This window comes from Lissotriton helveticus, chromosome 6, assembly GCF_964261635.1.
Source record: "Lissotriton helveticus chromosome 6, aLisHel1.1, whole genome shotgun sequence".
Lineage (NCBI taxonomy): Eukaryota > Metazoa > Chordata > Amphibia > Caudata > Salamandridae > Lissotriton > Lissotriton helveticus.
Window position 1 is genome coordinate 384,695,561 of NC_136067.1, and position 25,332 is coordinate 384,720,892.

The 25,332-nt window shown below is 44.3% G+C and overlaps 1 protein-coding gene across 4 annotated transcripts in view; it reads right to left on the reverse strand.

Moving 5' to 3' along the window:
* The window catches only part of ASAP2 (ArfGAP with SH3 domain, ankyrin repeat and PH domain 2), a 1,060,322-nt gene that overhangs the window by 695,591 nt on the left and 339,399 nt on the right, over positions 1-25,332 (reverse strand). For all 4 annotated transcript variants that reach the window (XM_078647831.1, XM_078647829.1, XM_078647830.1 and 1 more), the window contains exons 6-7: positions 8,398-8,527; positions 108-193 (exon numbers count right to left, since the gene is read on the reverse strand). In XM_078647831.1, the coding sequence (XP_078503957.1) occupies positions 108-193; positions 8,398-8,527 (216 nt within the window). The remainder of the gene's footprint in view (positions 1-107; positions 194-8,397; positions 8,528-25,332) is intronic.

The window sequence follows — 25,332 nt, forward strand, 5'->3', positions numbered from 1 at the left end:
TCCTCTGACAAATTATGATAAAGCATTTAAACAACAGTTGACATTCCGATAAATATTAATTCCTTTAAATATACAATAAGTCATATGATAATGGTATTAGAACTTACTTGCATTGTGCATGGAAGTATTTTATGAGATTCTGAAGTAAGTCGACTCCCTTCTTAATCTTGATCTCATTAACCTTCAGAAGATACTGTTAAAACATCAATTCACATTAGTAAGGGCTAACCAATAAATTTAAATCTTATACAGGAAGAAGCAAAATATATTCTGAATAATGCCTAGTAAAGCATAATGAATTTAAATAAACAACCGGTTGCTTGGGTGAACAAGATAAAAGGGTAGACAATGGAGGTGTGCTGATAGCGCAAGCCATATTCTTGAAATTATTTAAATTCATAAATAATGTCATCTAAAGAGTGAAATGCCCCTTTAACAAACCAAAATAAGAATTATACCCACTCTTATGTTTATCTTTTGTTATCAGAAAAAATGTGCAGCTAGGGTGAGTGAGACCTTCCTATAGCTCACTTATGTGGGGAAAAAACAAATGACTTAGGTCAACTGCACTATATTACTAGTAGAACCACCAAAGAAAGTGCTTGCCCCTTATCAAAATATATAAAAACACAGCAGCCCAGAAATTACCCAAACCAAGAGGGGAGACACGTGTAACTCTGACCAAGAGAAATCTAACATTTGCTTAAGCATCCCTACAGGCACAAGTCAAAGAGAAAGTGCTACTCATTAAAACAATGCTATCTACAGAGATGCCCACAATTTAACAAGGACAAAATCTGCCACTGCCCATGAAAAATGAAACTACTCTCCAACTCCTCTCTAAAAATAGTTTCCGTCATCAATTTGCTTTCAGGGAGGCAATCTTTTTATTGTATTTTTTTTATATATGTTTTTATTGGTATTTACATATTACAGAATACAAAACAATATGACATATAGTACATTATCGTGTGTGGGCAAAAGTTGGGTGGTTCTGGTAGTTATCTGAAGTTCTAGTATTGGTGGGTGTGATCTTTGGCTTTACGCGTGATATAATATTTTTAAAATAAAAGGCCCATTCAACCAGATTGGTTGTCACCCCAAAATTTAGTACAAATCATAAAATATAAGCAAACTGATCACAATATTAAGAAAGAAGGGTCTATCGCCGTCAATAAGAATGGCCCTGGACACAGGCTGCTTTGACTGAAAGGATAATGTGAACAAAAACCCAGCGGCAGCCACTCTATTTGGGCAGAAGAGCAACCTTCTGCCCTCACTCCATGCTGCCACAAAGGTGAAAAATTAAATGGTAATACAATTAATTTATTACCATTTTATTTTTCCCTTTCCCCAGCCGAGCCATGTTTGGGGTTTGGGCCACTGCTGCTGACTGGCTTCAGAGGAGTGGTGCTCACTCTACTACTTAAGAGTGCGCATGTCACTTTGGCAGATTGTTTTGCGACAGCCAGCCTGACATGCACCTTTTAAACCTCTCCACCCAGCTGTGTTAGATAGCTGGGTGGAGAACTTGCATAGGCCCCAAGTGCCTGATGGAGCCTCAAGGCAGCTCGCTCCAGCCAATCCTGGCGCTGCTTTCATGCAGCTTAACAGTATCAGCAGCATGAGAGCAGCCTTTGGATTGGTTTGGAGAATTGCTGCAGACCAGCGTCAATGGACTGAAGGCACACGATGACCACAAGAGGTGAACCAGAACATGGTTAAATACATTTTAATTTTTTTCAATCTTTTGTCTCCTAGGAAAAAGCACACTCACTTTGATGTTCAAACCAGGAGCGCATTTTTCACTCTTTAATTCATGCATTACATGAATAAACAAAGACACACAAGCATTCTTTTACATTTCCAAGACAGCGGAGCTCTTTTTTTGAAAAATGGATACCTGCTCATTTGTTTTGTTTTAACCTTCTGTCACGGTCTTCAGACTGCAAGCTGTGCTTTCGGATAAATGTGATTTATGTAGATGAATATTGTGAATCCGGTTCTCTCAGACTGTTACGTATAATCTTGCAAAATGATTAGCTTTCATCACTTCTTAGATAAATAAATTCGATATGTGGATGGTTAAAGATTTATTTACACTATAATTGAACAGTTTCCAGTTTTAGGTAAAAGGTAAAAAAAGAGGATTGGTTATTACGAAGCCTGTTTTAGGCCCTGAATATTTTTAAAAAGCGTGGGGCACGTTACCAAGAGGAGCGCATGACTGTAGGCATTTCTTTTCTGATTGAGGGCAGAATCGAAATCTAGTAGTCACTAGAATGCAGTCGCCATATTTAATGTGGGTGACGCATCACTTTCGCTTATGACGTTTTCTGTCAATATGCAATATTTCTACAGGGATTGAAGCACTCTCACTTCGGCTCTTTGCAAAGTGGCTGGTTGCCTGGTCTCACACACTTGTTGGCTATCGCTGCATAGACAGGTACATATCAGGCTGTCTTTTTTTTAGCATACGCTAGAGTTAAATAGGAAGAAATTGTACATTAATGAGTAAATAAACAACTAAGTGCAAGGCAAAAAGGCGAAGTTATATGAAAATGGGAGAACAGGCATCAGGCGATTTGGCGCCGGAAAATGTGATGCTGAAAATAGTATCACAAGAACAGCAGATGGCTGTTCAAGAGACAGTAAAGAAAGTATTAAAGAAAAAGAGAAAATACAAAAACCTGGAAGATTAGGAATATATTTCAATCTCAGAATGAGAGGATAATGTTAATAGGGGCCAGGTGGAAAGTGTTTCAAACAGTGAAAGCATATAAAGAATGCTTTAGAACTGAAAGGAGTCCAAAGCGTCTCAAAAAGATTTGGTGTCTAGAGCGACATGCAGGACGGGCAGTCTAGCACTGCAAACGAAGAAGACAAGTTTGAGAAATTTGAACAGCAGGTGAAGATTTAGATGAATACATACAGGACTTACATTATAAAGATAATTTAGATGAATAGAGTAATGAAAGTAATAAAAGTAGAGATAAAGGAAAAAGATCAACATTTGATCCACTGGCTGGGAAATTATTTGATCCAAAAGACATAAGACACCTAAGGGGTAAAGATTGGTGGCCATTAGAACATGTGGCAGGATATATAACGCATTGGAAAGGGATGAAAAAATATTATGAGAAAAGAAGCCCCATACCTTTGATTAAGGATAAGGTGACAGTTACACCAAATTTAAATCCCAATGTAATAACATATATTTTTAAACTGGGCAGAGACCCTAGGAAGGGGTTATAAAGATAGTTGAAACAATGCCAGGACAAGGCATTGGCTATCCTTGGGCCTTTGGCACACATTTTGATTTCGTAGAAGAAGCTTATTCAAAGGGCACGATTTGAACATCCACCTTTTGGAAGAGTGGTGTCGCCAAGAAATATGCTTTCTGGAAAAAAAAAATTCCGACCTTTTGCAGAAAGAAGCAAGACTGTCTTAATAAGTTTCAGTCCAAATTTGGGAAATTTAGGTGTGTTTGAGTCTAGTGAAGAAGCCAAGGGACTTCTATACGGAGATGGTATGGTAAAAACCATAGGCAAATATGTCCAAACATTAACAAGTCTGGATAAGGCACCATTTTCTGAGAAGAGTATTTGCTGGAAATAGTTTTTATGGGAAGGCTTTAAGGAGAAGGACTCCTCTCAGCCGTGGATACTATAAGATCCATCAGGCAAGAAACCAGGACAGTGGAAATTATAGGACAAATCAAGGATTCCATCACTAAATCCTAAAGAGGGAGTGGAGGAAGAGTTAGATCTTCAAGAGGTCGAAGACAAAATGCTTATTCAAGACAAGGTGAATATGAAGCTACATTCTGGTTTTACCTGGGTAAAAGTGGGAGGAAGGTTAAAACTTTTTGTTGAACAATGGGAAAAGGTAACAAAGGGTCCATGGGTTTGGCAACAAAAAAAGGTTATCTAATAGATTTCGATTTAGAACTAATCCAAATGAAAAAGCCCAAGGAGTTTATTTTTCAGAAAGAGTTAGAAGATATTGTAACAGAGGGTATTCTACACCCGCTGAACAATAAATGGCATACAGTGCAGTCAGAGCAGCAAAAGAGGCGATGCCAGTCTATGGTTTGCAACAAAGCAGGAAAAAAGACATGACTTGGTGCTGATGCAGCACTGGAGGATTAAATGATCAAGTTGTACTTATATTAGTAGAGATAGTACGAGATATGGCATAGTTTCCTGCCACAGGAGGAGGTGGTGGATAAAGGTTTGACTCTGGCCACTACATGCCTTGAACCTGGTCATGGGGATTATAAAGAGGTTGGTGTGTGTGAATGCCAAAGAACATCGAGAAACGGCTAGAAGATTTGTTTCCATCTGCTCAACCACCATCCATTAGCCATTTTAGATATTCTTGATCAGAGGGAAGTAGGGGATCCAACTCTAGCCCTACATACAAATCCAGGACATAAACAGTTTTCTTCATTATGAGAGTTTCCAAGCAATACATTCAAGAGATAATGGGCCAGATGTATCAAACCTATTTGAGTTTGCAAAAGGCCTGATTCACAGAATCGGGCCGTTTGCAAACACTAAAAGGCATTTTGGTATGTATTAGTCCCAAATTGCGATTCAGTAACATTTTATCGAATCGCATTTTGGGATTGCGAATACATACCGATTCAGCACTTGGAAGGGGAGCGGGTTTTGGGTGTATCTTCCAAATACGAATTGGTATGTATATACTAATGTTTTGTGGTCAAATTCAGGTGGCAAAACATTGATACTTCCTTAGTACAAAAGCGAAGTGGTAAAGCAGCTGCAAAAGGAAAGCGGCCTGCAAGGGACTCCTTCCACTTTATGAATACAAAAGAAATGTTTGCTTAGGAGGAGGCCATGGTCCGGGAGACCACCTCTTTTTCTTAAACAAAAAAGAAGAAAACTGTTGTTTTTAAATGAGCTCTCATTTCCTATGAGGGAAATGGGCTGCACTTAATAAAACAAAAAAAGCTTGCTTTATTAAAAAGTAACTAAAGACATGGTGGTCTGCTGACCCCAGCAGACCACCATCCCTGTGATCACTGCGATTCCTACTGGGTCGAAATTGCGCCCTACTTCATTGATATTCATGAGGTAGGTCAATTTGTGACCCACTAGGAATCGCAATTTAAAAAATGAAACTGTCATGCAGTAGGAATTGAGATTTCCAAATTGTGATTTGGTAAGAATTGCAAATTGTAAACTGCAATTCCTAATGTTGATACATCTGGCCCAATATTCCAAGTGGGCAATTCTTAGATATCATATGGTACTGCACTACAAAGTATGAATGCTTTGAGAGCTCAAAGACACTTATAAACAAACCCAGATGCATAGGATATTGAAAGAGAAATCAAGGAAAAGGCTTTCTTTACCCCCAAAAGAGGCGCACCTTATGCGGAAAGAGGAAAAAAAGACACAAAAATTAACATCTGCGTGTATGCTTTCTATCCAAACACAATGATTTCAAGAAAATCATAAATCAGGACTTTCACATCCTCATGTTCATGACAAGTCCAATGGAAAAATCTTTATTTCCTTAAAAAAAATTATAAATCACAGCCTAACAGATTACCTGCTTTGGGTATATATGGGAAGCAATTCCACTGATCCAAGAAATGTACCTTGTATCTGGAACCTCCCTCTGGACAATTTTCAGCCTATGATCAAACCATCACATGTGAGAACTGACCTACTATAAAACCAAATTAAAGTATTGTGCCTGCATAATGTGGTGCCATCCTGGTTAATGAAGAGTCTTTTCGAGTAATACTTAGGGGGGTACTAAAGTTGTAAGGTAGGTCTTCTTTTAGCCCGAACATCAGCTATATCAGCTCAATTATAATGCAGAATTTGTAATCTAAGGACTGTTATGCCCAGTTGGACAGCTCTGCCAGGAATACCCACTAGGATGCCCAAGGAAGGAGCTGCCAACACATATCCAGCAGAGATGTGGAATTCCTATAGCCTAACACCCAGGACATATTGGGCCCAACCCCCTACTGCACAAACCCTTTGGCTGCCAGATTACAACACCACATTATGGATCAGGGAAGTACACTGTCTGAAGTTAAGGTAATATTTTTGTCCATATGTTAATACTGTTCAAACTTGTATTTATGGTTCATTAATTGAAAGCCTTTATTATTGGGGTGAGCGCTCTAAGTAAATGTTGTAAGCCATGACTGGACTACTGACTGTGGTTCAAGTATAGAAATGTGTAAACACATTTTCATAGTTTAGCAATAGAGGCCATGTATAATGCTTCGAGAATGCTCTCTGATTTGATACAAATATCTGTGAAGCTTGAAAGCAAACTTGATGATTCTTTGCTTTCAAAATGAAATGCTCATAAAAAAGATGGAAGCAGGTAAAAAAAACATTTCACTTAAGTACAGTAAAATTTCAGGTACCATTTCTTTGCAGCATCATTTAGTAACGTGGTAATGCAGGCTAAAATTCCCCAAAATTATTCATAATGGAAAATCTGGGTAACCAGTTTAAATAGGAATATTGGAAAGAAAAATAAACAAGCAATGGAAAAGCCAGTAGGTCTGAAATTGGTGGCCAGCTTTTTAGTTTAGTGAATGTGTGACTTGTTTTGGCATGCAATGGTTTTATAAAACCTTATTGGTGTGGGAACTGCCGGGCCCTCACCATTATAACAAACATTGTCAAAAGCAAAACATGCTTTGGTCTGAAAAAGCACATGCTGCTACAGTAGTTACTGGCACTGAACAAAACTACTTTGTGTGCCAATATGCTCCTTGTGAAAGAGCATAATGCTGTCACTCACAGTGGAGAGAGGGGAGAGCGAGAGAGGAGGGGAGAGCGAGAGAGAGAGAGAGAGGGGGGGAGGGGGAGGGGGAGGGGGGAGGGGGGGAGGGGGAGAGAGAAAGAGAGAGAGAGAGAGAGAGAGAGAGAGAGAGAGAGAGAGAGAGCGAGAGCGAGAGCGAGAGAGAGAATGTAATTTATTAAACGCAAAAGGTCATGGTCAACCAAATTAGGGTCACAATTATTTAAGAAAGTCTCAAAAGTGCACCCATGGTATATGCCCTTGTATTAAGTGCAGCTATACAGCTTTCATGAATTCCTAAAAACATAAGTAGGAAAAAAAAATAGTACTCCTAGAAAATATTTGTTAACTGCATTTTAGCATGAGCAAATATGCATGTGTAGATTTGCTCATACAAAAATCTGAGTGTTTACAAGTTCACTTTCCCTCCAAACACTTTTTTCCCAACTCTGGAAGACGGTTTTCGCCTGGCATTGTCAGGAGTAAATTTCCAACATTACTAAGTATGGGAAAAGTTTAGAGACGAGTTGATGAAAACCCTTAAAACATGCAAGTTGATAGGTTTGCACATACTCAAAAGAGACTTCTAACCCTGGAACTATTGCTTACCACTACCTTCAGCTTCAGTATGAAGATCTGCGGAAAAGTGGCAACATAAGGGGATTGAAAGTATTGAAATACTACTATGGTATGAGCCCTGGCATAATCAGTGAGGCTATATCAGAGCTCTTATATAATGAGATTGCTGCCATAATTTGTCGCCACACTACATGGCACCAAAGGTACAAGTGGGTTTTGTTACAGGACAAGTAGATTTAAGAAGCAACCTGCCCCATGGACAAGTAGATATTTTATTGAATTCCACACCCCTGATCCACACTTCGATATAATGTGATTACGGCTCCTCTGCTTCAGCAGTTTCCACAACATGAGCATTCAGGAGAACAAGTGAAAGTGACAATTAAAATGGTATAAAATAGAAGCGAAGAGGTGGAGGTGGAGGTGTGGAGAACAATCTACTTAGTAAAAGAAGCCACAATAATAGTATAGGAAAAAAACACAGCCAATACTCTGAACCAAGCTTCTGAAGTACATGTTTATAAAAAAAAGCAAACATCCTAGATCCTTGCTTTCTGCATCCTCACACCTGCAAGAGAGTTGCTTTATAGAAGGCAACAATGAACGGCAGTATGACGGGTACGAGAAAATGAAAATTAATGGAGCACAGCTATCTACATTTAATAAGCCAACAGTGACCTGTCCAAACATGCAACAGAATAAATAAGGCTCCATTTAAATAAAGCAGAACAGGAGCAGAGGAGAGAAAAAAAAGACACTGGAGCCCTGGACTATTTGATGCATCACCGTCCAAAAGTAGTAGGGATGAGAATGGAAGCAACAGCATATAGACACTTCACAATGGAACACACTAGCTTCCTGGTGACCAAGTGACAAAAGTGCAAGTCACTGGCTTGTGCTGCAATGAAGAAAAGCACAGGAAATGGGCCTGTTGTCATCAAAGAAAAAGAAAATAATTTCCACTCAAATGTTCGCATTACCATGGTTCAAGTAAAATTAAAATTCGTGTCATCCTACCTCACACATCTGTAGCTGAAAGAACCTCCTCTCTTTCTCCATTTCTTCTGCAATTTCTGCCCCACTTATTTCTGTGCGGATCATTCCATGTAGTTTGGCGTGCTCTTTTTTTTCCTTTTCAATTTTAGTACTTATGATAAAAAAAAGAAAATAAGGATGGCAAATTTAGAAATATCACCTGAATAGTACCTTCATCTATTTACCACACACGCTGCTTATTACCCATAGCGGGAATTAGATCTTACACCCACCACAAAGCTAACACATTCTTAACTGGTTATTTACAAAAGTACAGTACAATTATATTTACATTGTCAGGTATTCTGGGTGTGGTTACAAACCCACATAACCAATATGCAACTAAAGGCAGCTTTTCTGAAGACGTCCTTATGAAAGAACAGGTAGAGACTGGAACATTGTTCACCGCACAGTAGACAGTTACTGTAACACTGCCAAGACTAAAGTGTCAAAAGAGTAAGTTTCAAGACAAATAAGTATGGATTCACTAATAGCCATTTTCTATGAAACTACGGGAATGCAATGAGGCAATGTAGCTTAGAAAAATAAGTTTTGACTCTACCATGGAACATAGGTCTTCTTTAAACAAGACAGCCTTCTGAATTTAGAATTGATTTACCAATTTAACCCATTTCGATTCTATTCACTTAATATTATTTAAGCAACTGGTAATGAAAAAAAATAAAAACTTATAAATGAACACTATGCATAAACTGTAGGTTGCTGAGAAACACTGATTGGACTAACGTTATATTTTAAATTATGCACAAATAAACTATTCCTCAGTTTAAATGAACATCTTGAGGCTGATTCACAAAAGCATATATGACTACAGAAAGGTGGAGTACAGGAATTTTCATTAAAGCACTCATAAATGCTTTTGTGAATTTCCCTAAAAAGTCCAACTCCCAATTAATGCAAAAAAAGGACACAGCCCTTTCTATCTGTGTTAACTGTTTATGAATATTACCACTTTAGATAGGTTTAGGGCAATTCACAAAGTTATGTAAGAATACTACATGATCGCTAGTTTTGTACTCCAAAAGACTTAGCGAACAAGCCCCATTGATGTGTTGTTATATTATGTTTTGCCTCGCTTATGTGCACCCACATGCTTCTAAAGTACATCTGAATCGTTTTGCACTGCCTTAGAATTCGATTCTAATAGTATACTATAAGACAAGAGCCGTTTGAGGCCGCATTCTAATGAGAGGCTATGAATACTCTTGGTGTTAACACGTAATTGCAACTTATTTTAAATTAAATAAGGTCCGTCTTTTTTCTGCAGACTGAGGTCGGTGGGTGTTATATTCAAACCTGTCAAGGTTTAAAAATAAATGACTGAATATAACCCATGAGAGATTAGCGATTATAATATTCATTGATGAATAAATGCTGTAGCGGTTAACAATGCTGATTTACAGTGTTATTCCGAACTGTGCAACATTACCTGCTATATCCTCCCAAACACAGGTTTTTCTAGCATAGGGTTTCCCTGAAATCTATATTGTTCATCTGTTGTGTGACAGCTGTGCTAAAGATTCTGAAGCCAGTCAGTGCTGAGCTCATGTGTGTCATCAATGGAAAATCAGTACTGAGGTCAAGAGAAGGAGCAGGATTCGGAAGTCAAGATTTGAAGCAAGAGGATGTCAGGTGTAAAGCATAAGAGAATGCACAGTATTTCACAAACAACCTAGTGGAAACCTCAGGACAGCTTAGCCCTTGAGGTAGTAATACAAATCTCAGAGAGAGCCCAGATAAAGCACCTTGCTCAGAGAGGCCACGCCCTTTCCTCTTTAAAAAAAAAATAATTGTATTCATTTTCAGATTACTTATAAAGGGCACATAACAATAAAGATAACAGTGCTGCGTCAAGCCCCGATCCCACAGAACCCAACTGAAGGAGTGTAGTAAAGTGCCTCTTTTAGACATGGTCACCCAAACTTTTTGCTCACTGGCACAGATGCTTGGATTTTGTGCTTGACCTTCGACCCACGATGGTTGAGTATGTGGAAAAAGCAAACCACAACCTTTATTTATTTATTTATTTTATTTATTTATTTAATGACATTTATAAAGCGCATACAATTACCCGTGGGCGTCTCGGCGCTGTCTGCAAAAATGTCTCTCCCTGAACAGGTGATCCAGAAGCTTGATTTACTGGTTAAATAACCACGTCTTCAGTTTTTTCCTAAACTGAAGGAGTGAGGGGCTTGTTTTTAAGTGGTATGGCAGGGTGTTCCAGATTTTAGGGGCCGCAACTGAGAAGCGGCGGTCACCCCAAGAGACTGTTCTGCTTCGTTGAACCACCAGTTGGTTAAGTGAGGTGGATCTGAGTGTTCTGGGCGGATTATAGGGAATTAGTTGCTCTTTAAGGAAACGCGGTCCTTGGTCCTGCAGTGTTTTGTAAACTATGCACAGTGATTTGAATTTTATCCTGTTTTGGATGGTTAACCAATGGTAGCTTTTCAGAGTGTCTGAGATGGGTGCAAATTTAGGTTTTTTGGACAGCACGCGTGCCGCCGCGTTCTGCACGGTCTGTAGTTTTTTGGTTACTCTGTTTTGTGCATTGAGCAAAAGACCATTACAGTAGTCTAGGGATGTCAAGACCAGGGAGGTGACTAACGTCTTGGCAGCCGAGTCTGGTAGATAAGGTAACATTTTCCTTATCATTTTGAGCTTGAAATGGGCGTTTGCTGCCACCTTATTTGCATGAGCCAGGAAATTAAGCTGGTCGTCGAATGTTACTCCTAGGTTTCTAACCTTAGCGGTGGGGCAGGGAGGAGTGCCTAGAGCCGATGGCCACCAAACTACAGACCAGACTGGCAGCAAGTTGCCAAAGATAACCACCTCCGTTTTATCGGAATTGAGCTTCAAGCAGTTTTTTGCCTTGGGGCAAACCTTGGGGAAAGCAAAGAGCTCCAGAAGCAACGGTTTCACCAAAAGGCTGCACTGGTTGAATTTCTGCCAGGGCAAAAGATATGAGTATTGGAGCCTGTGGCACCTAGGGCCCTCCAGGACACACAGACTACCCTAGAAAGAAAAGGGGAGGCCACCTTCTTGGTGGACCTTGGCACTTCTAGGAGCTCCCGGTGGGTCATTCATGTGAATCACCTGAAACCCTTTCATGACAGGGCTGGTGTGACGATTCTCATGGTCACTGATGAGGGACAGGGAGAAGAGAATGAACATCTCACTTGCTTCCTCTCAAATAACCCTAAAGATGGCTCTGTTGAGGGCGTTGTCAGATGCGCTCACTGCCCAATAACAGACTGACTGCAGGCAAGTTCTGGGGCAGTACGCTGAGCTCTTTTTCCTAGCCCCTGGTCTGACAACCTGGTGCACACATGATGTGGACACTAGGACAGCCATCCTGTCATAAAATACAATTTACAGGCAGTCTGACCAAGTTAGTGAAAGCATCAGAACTCAGATCGGCAGGGTGCTGGTGTTAGTGCCAATTAAACCCTCTGAAAGCACCTGGGTCAGCTCAGTTGTCTTAGTCCCCAAACATAATTCCAAGGGAGGTAACCCGAGCTGAGGTTTTCTGCAAGCTTCAGTCACAAAGACGGATGCTCACCCTATTTCAAAAGTAGATGAGCTTATGGACAGGTGGGGTGCAGACACGTTTCTCAGTACCTTTGACTTTACATCAGGGTACTGGCAAATTGGTCTCACCACTGGAGCCCGAAAAAGGTAGTATTCTCCCAGAAGGACATTACTAGTTTACTGAAATGGCATTTCGGCTAAATAATGTACCTGCAACCTTCCAGTGGCTAGTGAACAAAGTTCTGGCTAGGTTGGAGTCTTCTAGTGCAGCATATCTAGAACGTATTGCTGCCTATAGCTCCACATGGCAGGTTCACCTGATCCTCATTGGGAAGGTCCTTGAAGCTCAGCAGAAGGCAGGCTTCACTATCAAGGCCAGCAAGTGCCAGATAGGGCAGGGATCAGTTGAGTACTTGGGCCACCTTCTAGGTGGATGCCAAGTTCAACCCTTACAACCCAAGATACAGACTATTGTGGACTGGGTGGCTCCAACAACCCAGGCTCAAGTCAGGGCATCCCTTGGCTTGACTTGGTACTAGAGAAGGTTTGTGAAGTAGTATGCTACTATTGTGGCACCCCTCACAGAGCTGACCTCCGAGCAACAACCAAAGAAGGTTGACTCGACAGTGAGCTGTCAAAAGGCTTTTGACAATCTGAAGGAAGAAATGTGCTCAGCACCTATACTAAAAGCTCCAGATTGAACTAAGCACTTCATTGTAAAGACTGATGCTTCTAAGCATGGGATAGGGGCAGTTCTATCCCAGAGCAACAATGAAGGCCAGGACTAGCCTGTTGCTTTTATTAGTAGGTTACTCCTGAGAGAACAGCATTGGCGTGCCATTGAAGGGGAAGCCTTTGCTATGGTCTGGTCACTGAAGAAGCGGAGACCATACCTCTTTGTACCCACTTCGTTCTTCAAACCAACCACAGGCCTCTAAGGTGGTTAATGCAGAAGAAAGATGAAAAACCCAATTGAGGTGGTCCAGCTCCCTACAGGGAATGGCCTTTACATTGGAGCACAGATCAGGTCTGACCATGCCAATGCAGATGGCCTTTCCAGGGTTTTCCACTTAGACTATGAAGACTCTCTTGGGAAAGGTTAGTACATTCTCTTTCGTTTGTGGGGGGTTATTTAGTAAAGTTACTCTTTTAGACATGGTCACCTCCACGTTTTGTCCACTAGTACTGATGCTTTTTATTGGAAGTGCACTGGGTCCCTGATAACCGGACCCGAGTGCCAGTGCTCACTCCCTAAAACTACGCATATCTTAATTGCAACCTAATTGACAAGAACTTTAGAAACCTTGCAAGACCCTGGTAAATGGTACCCCTGGAGCCCAGTACATGGGTACTAAAGAGGGTCCCTAAGAGCTGCAGAATGTATTATGCCACCCAAAGAACAAACACTCAAACTGCAAGCAGACTGTCACTGCAGGATGCATGAAATGGTGCAAGGCATTTAAAAAAACACGACATTGCCAGTCTTTTATTAGTTGTTAAGCAGAAGGTGTTTTTCACCCACAGGCTAGCCACACCTCTAAGGTGAGCTACCTGAACTGAACTGAACTGAACAGTCAGAGAAGGGTTTCACCAATTTGTTTTTGGTGAAATAGGGACTTCTGGGTCAGGATTATGCCCACTCCACACAGGAGGTGGTCATATAGTGGGAGTGGTCAACCTAGGAGTAGGTAGCCCATTAACTACCTCTTCGTACTCCCCTAAATGCGACCCCCCCCCCCCCCCCGACACCAGGTCTGCAGATTAGACTTCCTGGAAACTTAAGAAAGAGAAAGAAGAGAAGACACTACGAGAACTAAAGACCTGCACAGAACCTGACACCAAATCCTGCCTGCTGCTTCCTCATTATCAATTGCAAAGACCTGGCTTGTTATGTGGCTGTGCATACTCGTCAAAAGTTGGAGGACTGCCCAGAACTTCGACAACCAGCTATCATGTCCCTTGAAGTGGGGGAGCCATCCCTCTGCATCCCAGGGACCAACCACATCTATTCGGTTCACCCGTGTTGCTGGCCATCAGGCCCACTGATGAAGCATCACTCCAGGAGGAGGCCTCCATGGCTCTAGGAGATCAGCCCCTTCTCTCAGTCGAGTTTCGTGACACTAGACAAACCTCAAAGAGCCCACCAGCATCAATAACCTGAGTACTGCCTGAGTACTGCTATGGCTTGTTAGACGTCCAGCCGGACACCACAGTCTTGGAAGCCTTTTTTGCACGTCTTGGGACATCAGGACAGATAAGGCCCACGACCAGAGGGGCCCTGCTGCCTTGTTTTCTCTCTGCAGGCATACCAAAAACCATGAGAGACTCAAATGCAAGTGGCCAGCCAGCCAGCCAAGCACCTCTGCACCTGAGCTCCACAGTCCGGGTCCACAACTTTTAACTGCGTCCACTTAATCTAAGGGACCCCACATCCTAAGCCCCCTTTGGGTTCACCCAAACTGTTCTCCTAGTCCCCCTTGCAGCCTTTGTTTCAAGTCCTATTGACTTTAACAGTGTAGTATTGGGGGCATGGCAGCGACCCCCAACAAGATTGCTGCAGCCTTGTGAGGCTCCTGCCACACCCGGCCCTTAATTTGCCATATTACCAACTATGACGCACTGGGAGGCATAACTCACCTCCCCGGCGGCAGACCGAGATGTTAGGGATGCGTGACGGGCGGACCCGGGAGCCGGAGGGGCTCCAGCACTGGACTGGCTTTGGGTGCAGCCCAGCCTGCCTCTGAGCCCCCAAGGAGACAGGGGCCACAGGTGAGCTTGAGCCTCGATCGTGCTGGAGCTACGCTGATGCAGGCCTCAAGTAAACGGCATGGAGACGGTGAGCCTTATTCCACATTTCGGACAAAGGACTTCGGGTAAGACCCTGCGTTGACTACTTTCTGCTTGAGAGGGCTGGCTTTTATCTCCGCACGGATGGTGCGTGTGGCAGCCACTGCGTATGCACCAGCCCCTCTTGCTGAGGCCCGGCTAGACCCTGCATAGCGGCGGCCCCAACGCTCCGGCTGGGGGTTTGGAGAGGTGGAGTCCTTGTCGCAGTGAATCCTAAGCGACAACCAAAAGGATTTGCAAATGCCCCGAATGAGGCAAGACACACAATGCGACCACCGGCAATACTGAGCTAGGACTCCAGCAACCATTTTATCCTGACCTACAATTTGCCTGCATTATCAGTCAAAAAACCACAATACTTGGCCATACAATATGTGACAGCCTTGTAGATATGCACTTACCCGCTCACTTATTATGCGCTTTATCATGCTGCACCATCTGTGGCACACAAGGACATCCCAACTTGCAGACCAGTCATCTATACACGCTATACGTGTACATAACCCACCGAATAATATGGCACAAAATGGATTGAATGGATCCGGAGCAGCGTAAGCTGCAGTTTCATCAGGCAGGTCCGCCGAAAGGTGGGGGTGCACGCTTTGATGCAGAAGAAACATCTGGCATGTTCATGGAAAATGCCTCGGTCGACGACATTGCTGCCATCATGCTCGAGCTGAAGGCAGAGTTGTGTCCTATGGATGCCCGCTTTGATGTACTGCATGGCCAAGCTCGGAGAATGTATGGACCGTCAGGGAGTACGACTAGATGGTGCAGTGCGGAGTAGAGAATATCTAGTCTTGAAGACGCATCATCTACAGTTCAGAAACACCTGGAGAAGGTAGAACATATACTTAAACAGGTGGTAATAAAAAATGAAGATTTGGAGGCCAGGCGCAACAACATTCAAATTTCGGGCATTGCCGAGACTACCAACATGGGCCGACCTGACGCATTTGTTGAACCCAAGCTGAGTGACCTGTTTGACTTAACCAGCTTTTCTCCAACTTTCTCCGTGGAGAGAGCAGACTGCACTCTGGGGCCTAGGCACCCTGCTGGAGACCTGCCACGTTTTCTTATTGCGCTGCTCTTCAAGTACAAAGACAGGGATATCGCCCTTCACCTGGCTCGGGAACGAGGTGAGCTACAATACCAGGAATCTGATATCTCAATCTAGGCAGATTTTACCCCCACAGTGCAGGAAGCCTGGGGAAAGTTTGGCGACGTAAAGAACACTTTACAAAAGTTGAACATATGGTATGCGATGCTATATCTGGCCCGTCTGAAAATTGAATACAATGGGAAACTCAAGGTTTTTGAATCCCCGCAAACGCTGCTAGCTTCTGCAAGAAACGACCGAAAGACACTATGACTCACCCGCGAGGCTTCCCATTACCGGACTGATAGATGATCATATCTGCTTCATTATAAAATGATCCACGACATCTGCAATGATGATTAATATCGATTGAACACACTAGCATAAGGCACAAGCGTTGGGGGGAGCATGAACACTGGATAAGGACTTTAGCCACATGGACACGTGCCCCCCCCTTCTTTTTCATTATAACAATCCCAAATTGGTGATACAATAGACTTTTTTTCCCCACTCTGCGTTCCTAATGTGTTTCAAAGTGGCCGCTGCATGCCGGGTTGCTTCTGCACCCCATGGCGTACACGATCTGCATAAATTAGAGAATTTTTTGTTGTTTATTTCCACGGGTTGAGATTCGCTGGGTGTTTTGGTATCTAGTGTCGGAAGAGGGAGGGGGTATTTGTATGTTCTGGGAAGGCTGATGTTTAATTGTCTTCTTCTGTCCCCATCTTATGGTCATGCGTCACCACTAACAACTCTGCAACCACCTACGTCCGACACTGCAAGCATGCGTATACTACATATCCATACTCTTTCCCACTCAGGCACGAGACTTCGTTAAATGAGTGGGCATACCCTGCATCACCTGGAATATTCGTGGTATAAATACCCCACGTAAAGGCAAACAGGTTTTGGCATACCTGAATAGGCATGGTGTCAAAATAGCTTTTCTTCAGGAAACACACCAATCCCCTGGCTACCGCCTCAGGTATGCAAAGTCATGGTGCGCACACCGATACTTTCCCACTTACCGCTGATACTCCAGGGGTATTTGCATACTTATACATAAAAGTGTTCCTTTTCACTTATACACAGACCATTCTGACCCAGATGGCCAATATTTCATACCCCATGGTCTTCTGGCCGACAAGCCGGCATTATTAATAAATATGTACGGCCCACTGTGGATAATACAACATTTCCCCAAGATGTTTATAATCCTATAGGCTGTGTTGATATCAACCAGGTAATCATGGGAGCCGACTTTAACTTGATCCAAAGTACACAACTAGTTCATCTAGTGTGTGCCCCAGTGACAAGCCAACAGCCAAGGCACTACTTCGACACATCATGGACACATATGCGTTGTGCGATTCCTGGCGCTCCCAACACCCCTCGGATCCAGGTTATACTTTCTAGTCATCACCTTACGCAGTATTGACAAGTTAGATTAGTGGCTTTAATCAGTGAATATCCTACATGGGGCCTCCAAGATAACAGTGCTGCCACGCACCCTCTCTGACCACAACCCTGTCCTCCTGCATCTTGATATTCCATAAGGCGACAAAGGCAAAAAACGCTGGAAATTCCCCAGCAACATTCTCCATGAGCAGGTATTTAAAGAACAAATGCTGGAGCTAGTAGTAGTATACTTCACAATTAACACTGGCACTGTTACCACACAAGCCACACTCTGGGATGAATTTAAGGCCTACATTCGCAGAGTCCACATTCAGTCCTTCACTTGTAGTTTTTGCAATTGCCGCCCTAAGTGCGCTGGGGATGCCCAGACGTGGGTCCCAGGCACTCCACACCACTTGGAGTCAAGCTAGCCGGGCTGAAGAGAGGTGTTACCTCGAAACCGGTCCGGTCCTCGGATGCTTGATTCCGTTCTGGGAACGACATGGCTTTTGTAGTTCGGACTGGACTGTTCCCATGGGGCAACAGGGTCAGAGCTGATTTGCATATCGCCATTGTCTAACCCAGGGTGGTGTGGAGTGCAAAAAAACGATGGATTTGGGCCCAGATCTTTTGACTGGGGGAGTGTGTGACATTGATCCACATTCAGTCCATCACTTGTTGTTTTTGCAATTGCCGCCCTAAGTGCGCTGGGGATGCCCAGACGTGGGTCCCAGGCACTCCACACCACTTGGAGTCAAGCTAGCCGGGCTGAAGAGAGGTGTCACCTCGAAACCGGTCCGGTCCTCGGATGCTTGATTCCGTTCTGGGAACGACATGGCTTTTGTAGTTCGGACTGGACTGTTCCCATGGGGCAACAGGGTCAGAGCTGATTTGCATATCGCCATTGTCTAACCCAGGGTGGTGTGGAGTGCAAAAAAACGATGGATTTGGGCCCAGATCTTTTGACTGGGGGAGTGTGACACATTGATCCACATTCAGTCCATCACTTGTTTTTGCAATTGCCGCCCTAAGTGCGCTGGGGATGCCCAGACGTGGGTCCCAGGCACTCCACACCACTTGGAGTCAAGCTAGCCGGGCTGAAGAGAGGTGTTACCTCGAAACCGGTCCGGTCCTCGGATGCTTGATTCCGTTCTGGGAACGACATGGCTTTTGTAGTTCGGACTGGACTGTTCCCATGGGGCAACAGGGTCAGAGCTGATTTGCATATCGCCATTGTCTAACCCAGGGTGGTGTGGAGTGCAAAAAAACGATGGATTTGGGCCCAGATCTTTTGACTGGGGGAGTGTGTGACATTGATCCACATTCAGTCCATCACTTGTTGTTTTTACATTCGCAGAGTGAGCGGCATACTGCGGGACATACGTTAACAAATTAAACACGTCGAATTGAAGCTGGGAGAACTGAACGGGAGGGCGGGGACAGATGGGGATCCGAGACTCCGTCGTCGGGCTCAACTAGTGACAGAATTCCATGCACTAGCAGACTGGGAGATTATATATATGGATAAATTTGCTAGAGCATGTAGGTAAGGAGTAGGAGAGAGACCTGGACGCACACTGGCTAGAATGCTGCGGCCTAACGGAGCAGCGGAATAAATAATCGAAATTAGAACGGACGTAGGCACATGCATGCCCGGAACAGAGGGAGTAAAAACCCAACTTATTCTGCAATACTTAAAGCGCTTATACACATCCCACTTCTCCGAAACGCCCCCCAGGAACTCACTTCATATTTATAAGAGATAGCAATGGTCTGGCTAGAAGACGGCAACCAAATGTTCCTTGGCAAACCCCTCACGCTCGATAAAATTAAGGAAGCCACAGACGCACAAGACGGCTCCACGGCAACCGGGCTTTATAGCCTACAGGTGCTCTCTATAAGGCTTTAAAGACCACCTGGCTTCTCAGCTTCTAATATTATATAATGAAGCTATGACTACCGGTCTGCTACCACCCACTTTGCGAGAAGCAGTACTCACACTGTTATAAAAACCAGGTAAAGACCCTACTCTTTGTGCCTCCTGTAGGCCCCTCTCACTCCTTAATCTGGATAACAAAATATTTGCAAAGCCCCTGGCAACTAGCCAAGCCCTTTTGATCGAACAGCTTATCTCGCCAGTGCAGTCTGGTTTCGTGCCACACTGATCAACCTCACTCAATCTCCATACACCGTTCACTGTTCTATATTGCCGACCATGCCAGGGGCAGTGACTCTCCTAGATGCTGAAAAAGCTTTCAATTCTTTGGAGTGGCCATTTATTTTGATGGCGGTGTTGTTGAAACTTGGGGTCCCTCCTTCCTTACTGTCCATGATTATGCTACTGTACACCGAACCACAGGCTCGCATAAGCATTAATGGTTCATTAACTGAACCCTCTCATATAACTAGTGAAACTAGGTAGGACTGCCCCTTATCCCCTCTGCTTTTTATTACTGCAATGGACCCTTTGGTACTTGTATGTAGGCTAGGCATCTTCATCGAGTGCTGCAGCTTAAACAGGGGCCCCTGCTACTCTAGTTATATGCTGATGACGTCCTGCTTTTTATAAGACACCCCGCTGACAATCTCTCCCCCCCCTAGTTGAGGAGACAGTGCGATTCGGCAACCATTCAGGCCTGCAGATCGACTGGGCCGAGTCAGAACTCTTACCACTCACAGACGCTACCCAGCAAGTGGTGACCGGACATCCTCTTTAATGGACGGAGGGCCATACCAGATACCTTGGCATTCAGATACACAGAGACCAACAGCAAACATTGCAATTAAATTATGGGCCTGCAATGGCGAATTTGAAGGTTCAAATCGAGAGATGGATTAAGCTGCCACTCACACTGGTTGGCCAAGTAGTGATCATCAAATTGATTGTGCTACCCCAGTTTCTGTACCTATTCTTAAATATCCCAATACCGCTCCTGAACTCCTTCTTCAGAACTCTACGTAGTCATCTCTTAAGACTAATTTTGGAGGGTTGCTGACCAAGTGTGTACTGGAACACCCTGACGTTACCATATGATTGTGGCAGCCAGGGAGTGCCTGACCTCCAGAAATATTATCTGGTGGCCCAGTGCTAGTATACACATCGGTGGTAGCATCCAGACGCACGCATCCCATATCTGAAACCAGAGTTGAATCAACTGGGAGACGTGTCACACTCGAGTATCCCACCAAGGAGAATACCACTGTATACAGTGGACATAATGACTGTGTCCACAACATGCTGGGCCTGGCACACGCTCCGCCGTCGGTTGCTCGCTAGCCCGCTCTATTCCCATAGTCTCCAGTTAAAAACAATCCCTGGTTCAGCCTCACCCGAGAACCCCTTGTACAACGCACACTACTCCACTATAACAGTTACACAGTGGGGGATCTATTTCCCAATAGGCATGTGTTACAAATAGCTGATGACCCCAGGTTCCACAACATACCACATATGCATCATTTTATATTCCAGCGCCTATATGTCACCCTCCGTTCGCGACTGCCTACTTACCCTCTTGGACTGGACGAGTTTCCACCGTTAACACTTGTTATATCGGACATAGATGGAGCACACTTGATATCCAGACTATACCCCAGCTGCCTAGCGTTAAAACCAGACACAACCCGCAAAGTACGTGAGGCCTGGACATGCAAACCTCAGCACTCTAACAGATAAAATGTGGTCCTACTGTGTAGGAAACTAGCTCTATATATACTACACCAAAGTGAGGTATAGCGTGTATAGTGTCCAGGTGGCCCCAGAGGTAGGAAGGTTAAAGTTAGATAGAACCTTACTCTCTATTTGCTGTAGAGTGGTCGAGCAGTAGGGCAGTATCAGAGGACAGTGTTAAGCATTTGATGTACACACCCATCAGCAAATGAATTCACACACTGAACTCTAGACCAATTGTTTTTGTATAAAAAATATACTGTTTTATTCTTAGAACCAAGCAAGCCTGGCACAGGTAAGCATTATGTTGCTGATTGTAGAACAGTTTCAAAATGCAATAGGAATTGTACTTTGTTTGACTTACAGGGAATGCAGTAGATTGCAATACTGAGCAAATACAGTACATTGAAATGAATAGGCTTTTTCAGTAAATTACAGGTAAGTTACTTTTTACGTTACTTTTCTAACTCGCTGGATACCTAGATTCAGCACTGGGACATTTCCAACAAACAGGTGTAGTAAAAAAGTTTTGGTTATTCGTGCGATTTTTTAAGAATATTTTTAGATTTCAAAACTCCACACTTTTTGGAAGAAAATTGTCAATGTTCTCCTATGGAGGGAAAACAGGTTATCGGTTCACAGGTAAGTTATTGACTGTGAGAGTTAAGGTTCTGGGGTAGACTGAGGGGTCCCCCAGGGTCAGTGATGTACTCTTGTTACACCTTCAGCGGCACTAGAATGGCCGGGTGCAGAGTGTTGAGGCCCATTGTTATCGAATGGGGGATAGGGGGCCTCCGGTGGATGGCTGCTGGCAAGCAGACCATTGGGTCGTGGGAGCAAAGCTCCTAGGGTTTAGGTCAGGGAAAATGGGGAAAATAGTAGCACAAAAGGTGCACCCTCAGCGACACTGAGGCGGCCGGTTGCAGAGTGCTGTTTCGACGTCGGGCACCCTGTTTTCTATGGAGAACCTCCGGGTTGCAAAAGCACTGCAGGCAGAGAGACGAAGGACTTCTGGGTGCGACCACCACTTCGAGAGGTACGTGGGGAAGTTAAGGGTTGGTTAGGCACCGTTGGTTTGGGCACACAAGGCCGTGGGGCGTCGGGTGCAGTGGTGCCTTTTGAGGTCGGATCTTCTTACCAGCTCCTGGTCCCGGTTAGGGGGACCTACTAGATTTAGGCTGCAGGCGTCGGCTGCAGGCTTGAGGCAGGTTAGGGGTCACTGGATCTCGGGTCAGGATCGTCGTGGTGACTTCCTCTTGGTGTTTTTCCACTCGAGCTCGGGCCGAGTTCAGTTGGTGCAGAGTGGGCTGGATTTGCGGTTTCTGGCTGCTGCCAGAGGTTGCTGTTTGAACAAATCCCATGTTCACGGGAGAAGCAGTGTTTGGAAGTTAAGGCAGGCAGGTCCGCGGGGGTTTTCGAGGTTGCTGGCTGCAAGACACACCGGGATTTCGCAGGAGCAGGTTCAAGGGGAGACAGGCCTGTAGGGCTGGGGCCAAGTCAGTGGGTGTCTTCCTCTTGTTAGCTGGCTGCACGGCTTTTCGGTCCTTCTTCTTTTAGTTTCTGGATTTGAGGAAGTAAGGTTCAGGGTGCCCCCTAAATACTATATTTAGGGGCATTACAGGTGGGTAAAGGGCAGGGACCAATGGGTCCCTTTCCTGGGGTGGGTACACCCCCTATCGTGCCACCCTCCAGTGGGAGTGGGGCAGGAGCCTGTCCCTGATTGGTTGGGTCCTCCCACCTTCAAGATGGCGGGGACTCAGAGTTGTGCTTCACCTCGCCTCCCCCACCTGCTGGGTGGAGTTGGCAGAGATGGTCTCACCTCTTTACCTCACTTGTTTTTCCAGCTCGCTCTACCGCCCAAAGTGGGGGGTAGAACCAGTGGGGACCAGTCGCTGAATGCAGCAAATGGTCTGGGGAGGCTCGAAAAGGCCTTTGGAGATTCCCCTTCATGAACCCTGCCCATCCTGGGGGAGGAGACTTGGCACCTCGTCCCAGGATGTGCATTGTTTCAGCCCCCAGAGAGCAGTAGGCTCTCGCCCAGGTGTCCAGAAACATGTCTGGTGGTGGCAGCTGCAAGCCGCCACTCATCCCGGACACTAGTGGTGGGCTAATTTTCAGGGGGCATCTCTGAGATGCCCTGTGTGCATTTTTCAATAAATCCCGCACTGGCATCAGTGTGGGTTTAATGTGTTGAGAAGTTTGATACCAAATTTCTCAGTTTTCAGTGTAGCCATTATGGAGCTGTGGAGTTCATAATGACAAGCTCCCAGCACCATATACTCATAATGGCAGCACTGCACTTACAATGCCTAAGAATGGACGTAGACACTGTAGGGGTACAGGGCTTTTGCACCTGTACCCTCATCACTGGCATAGGACACCCAGCTAGAGGGGTGACTGATCTATGCCAGGGCAGTAGGTTGTAGGCATCGCACACAGGGATGTGTGCCGTGTCGACTCTTTACTTTGTTCTGCACCAAAACACGCAGCCTGCAAAGGCAGTATGTGTGTGTGTAAAGGTACAGGGCCTCTAAGGGTGACACAATAAGTGCTGCAGCCCTTAGAGGTATTCCATGGTCACAGTGCCCCCGGGTACCTCTGGTACCATTTATCAGGGGCTGACCTGTTGCCAGAGATGCCAATTGGGTTAGTTTTGGGGAAAGAACACAGGCTCTGGGAACTTGATTGGCAGGGACCCAGGGCATTCCAAGAAAAAGTGCATCAGTAGTCTGGCAAAAAGTGTGGGGGGGGTTACTGCAACAGAAACCCACTTTCCTACATACAGCTGCACTCAAATCCAGGGAACCTCGACTAACCAAAGACAAACTACTACGCTTTAAATTCCTACATAGTATCTACATCACCCCACTGGATACAGTCGATGATCTTTCCCAACGATCTTGAGCGCTAATCAAATAGTGTATGGGAAGACACCATAAGGGCTCAAATGCAAATAAGCTGAGACTGAGGGTTTTTTGCATTCTATTGTGGGCTTTTAAGATACGCGTGGTTTAGCAGCAACACTTTGTCTGTATATTTTCAAATCAACCCGCTAGAACGGGGCTCGTCGATAAGATGAGACAGCCTTATTCCTCGTGGCATATACAATGAGAGGCAGATGAAGGGACTGACAGATTCTTTCTGCAGAAGCGGTTTTCCTCCACGTGGATAGCAGTGCAGTTAGTGATATCCCAAAACTCGGCTCCATACATTGCCATAGGTACACACTGCTTTTATAAATCTGCAATAGCGGAAGATGTACACTCCCCCCAAGAGGCAGCGGAAGGGTAAGAAGAGAGCCAATTGCTCTAAATAGCTCTAGCCTATGTAGTGTAATATTAAGAATCCACCAGCCTGAGGAACCAAAAGTGATCCTGAGACACAAAAAGTATTAGTTTTATTTAGGTGTTTATTGCCGACTTGGAGAGTTGGAAGTCAAATTCGTTTTGGGCCACAAGCCATTATATAGGGCTTTGAGAAATTTGTAAATAAATCTGTCACCCAATAATTGGGTAAGAGCAAAAATGAACAAAACGCAAAGCTATCGGAGTACGGGCTGTCAACACTGCGTCGTCTGGATAGAGCAGTGTGGGGACAGATGGCCCATCGACCCTAGGAACATCTGGGGTAACAGAGCACATATAGGGACTTAGTTTATTAATATAACGTATGAAAAGAAGAGGTGCTAAAACGCTACCTTGTCTTACACAGTGGGAAATTTAAAACTCGCTAGAGAGTGCTCCATTCAGCCCATATCTTATGCTAGCTTTCATGTTCTCATGTAGGGTTGCTAAAAAGTGCAAAAGCGCCTCATCCAGTCCCATGGTCAAAAGGAACCTCCATAGCTTTGAGCGATTTACCCAATCTTACCCAATCTAAGGCTGTGGACAGATGCACACAGGCAGATAAAGAGTGCAGAGTTTAGCAATTGTGTACAATTGTGTACTTGCCAATAATTAAGTTTAGATTTAAACATTGCTCTATTGTACCCACATGATTCCTAAATCCATATTAACTGAATTGTAAGATAGTTTTTTCTGTGGCCCAGTCCTTGATTCTAGCATAAATGATTCTCCCTAAAATTTTGCAAAGTGTCGATGAGTATGTTTGAACAATAGCAGCTAGGGTTGGATCGATCACCTTTTTTGAATATTGAGACAATGACCGACAATGACTAAGAACCTGATGGAAAGGTGCATTTTACTTTATTAAAAATGTTGGTCAGTAGCGGAGCCCAGGGATTGATGGTGCACTTTATCAGCTCTATAGGGACTCCCGCTGGCCTGTGCCTTTTCACAGTCACTCTACTGGATAGACTCAAGAACTTCATAGAGTGAAAACGTTAGACCCAGTT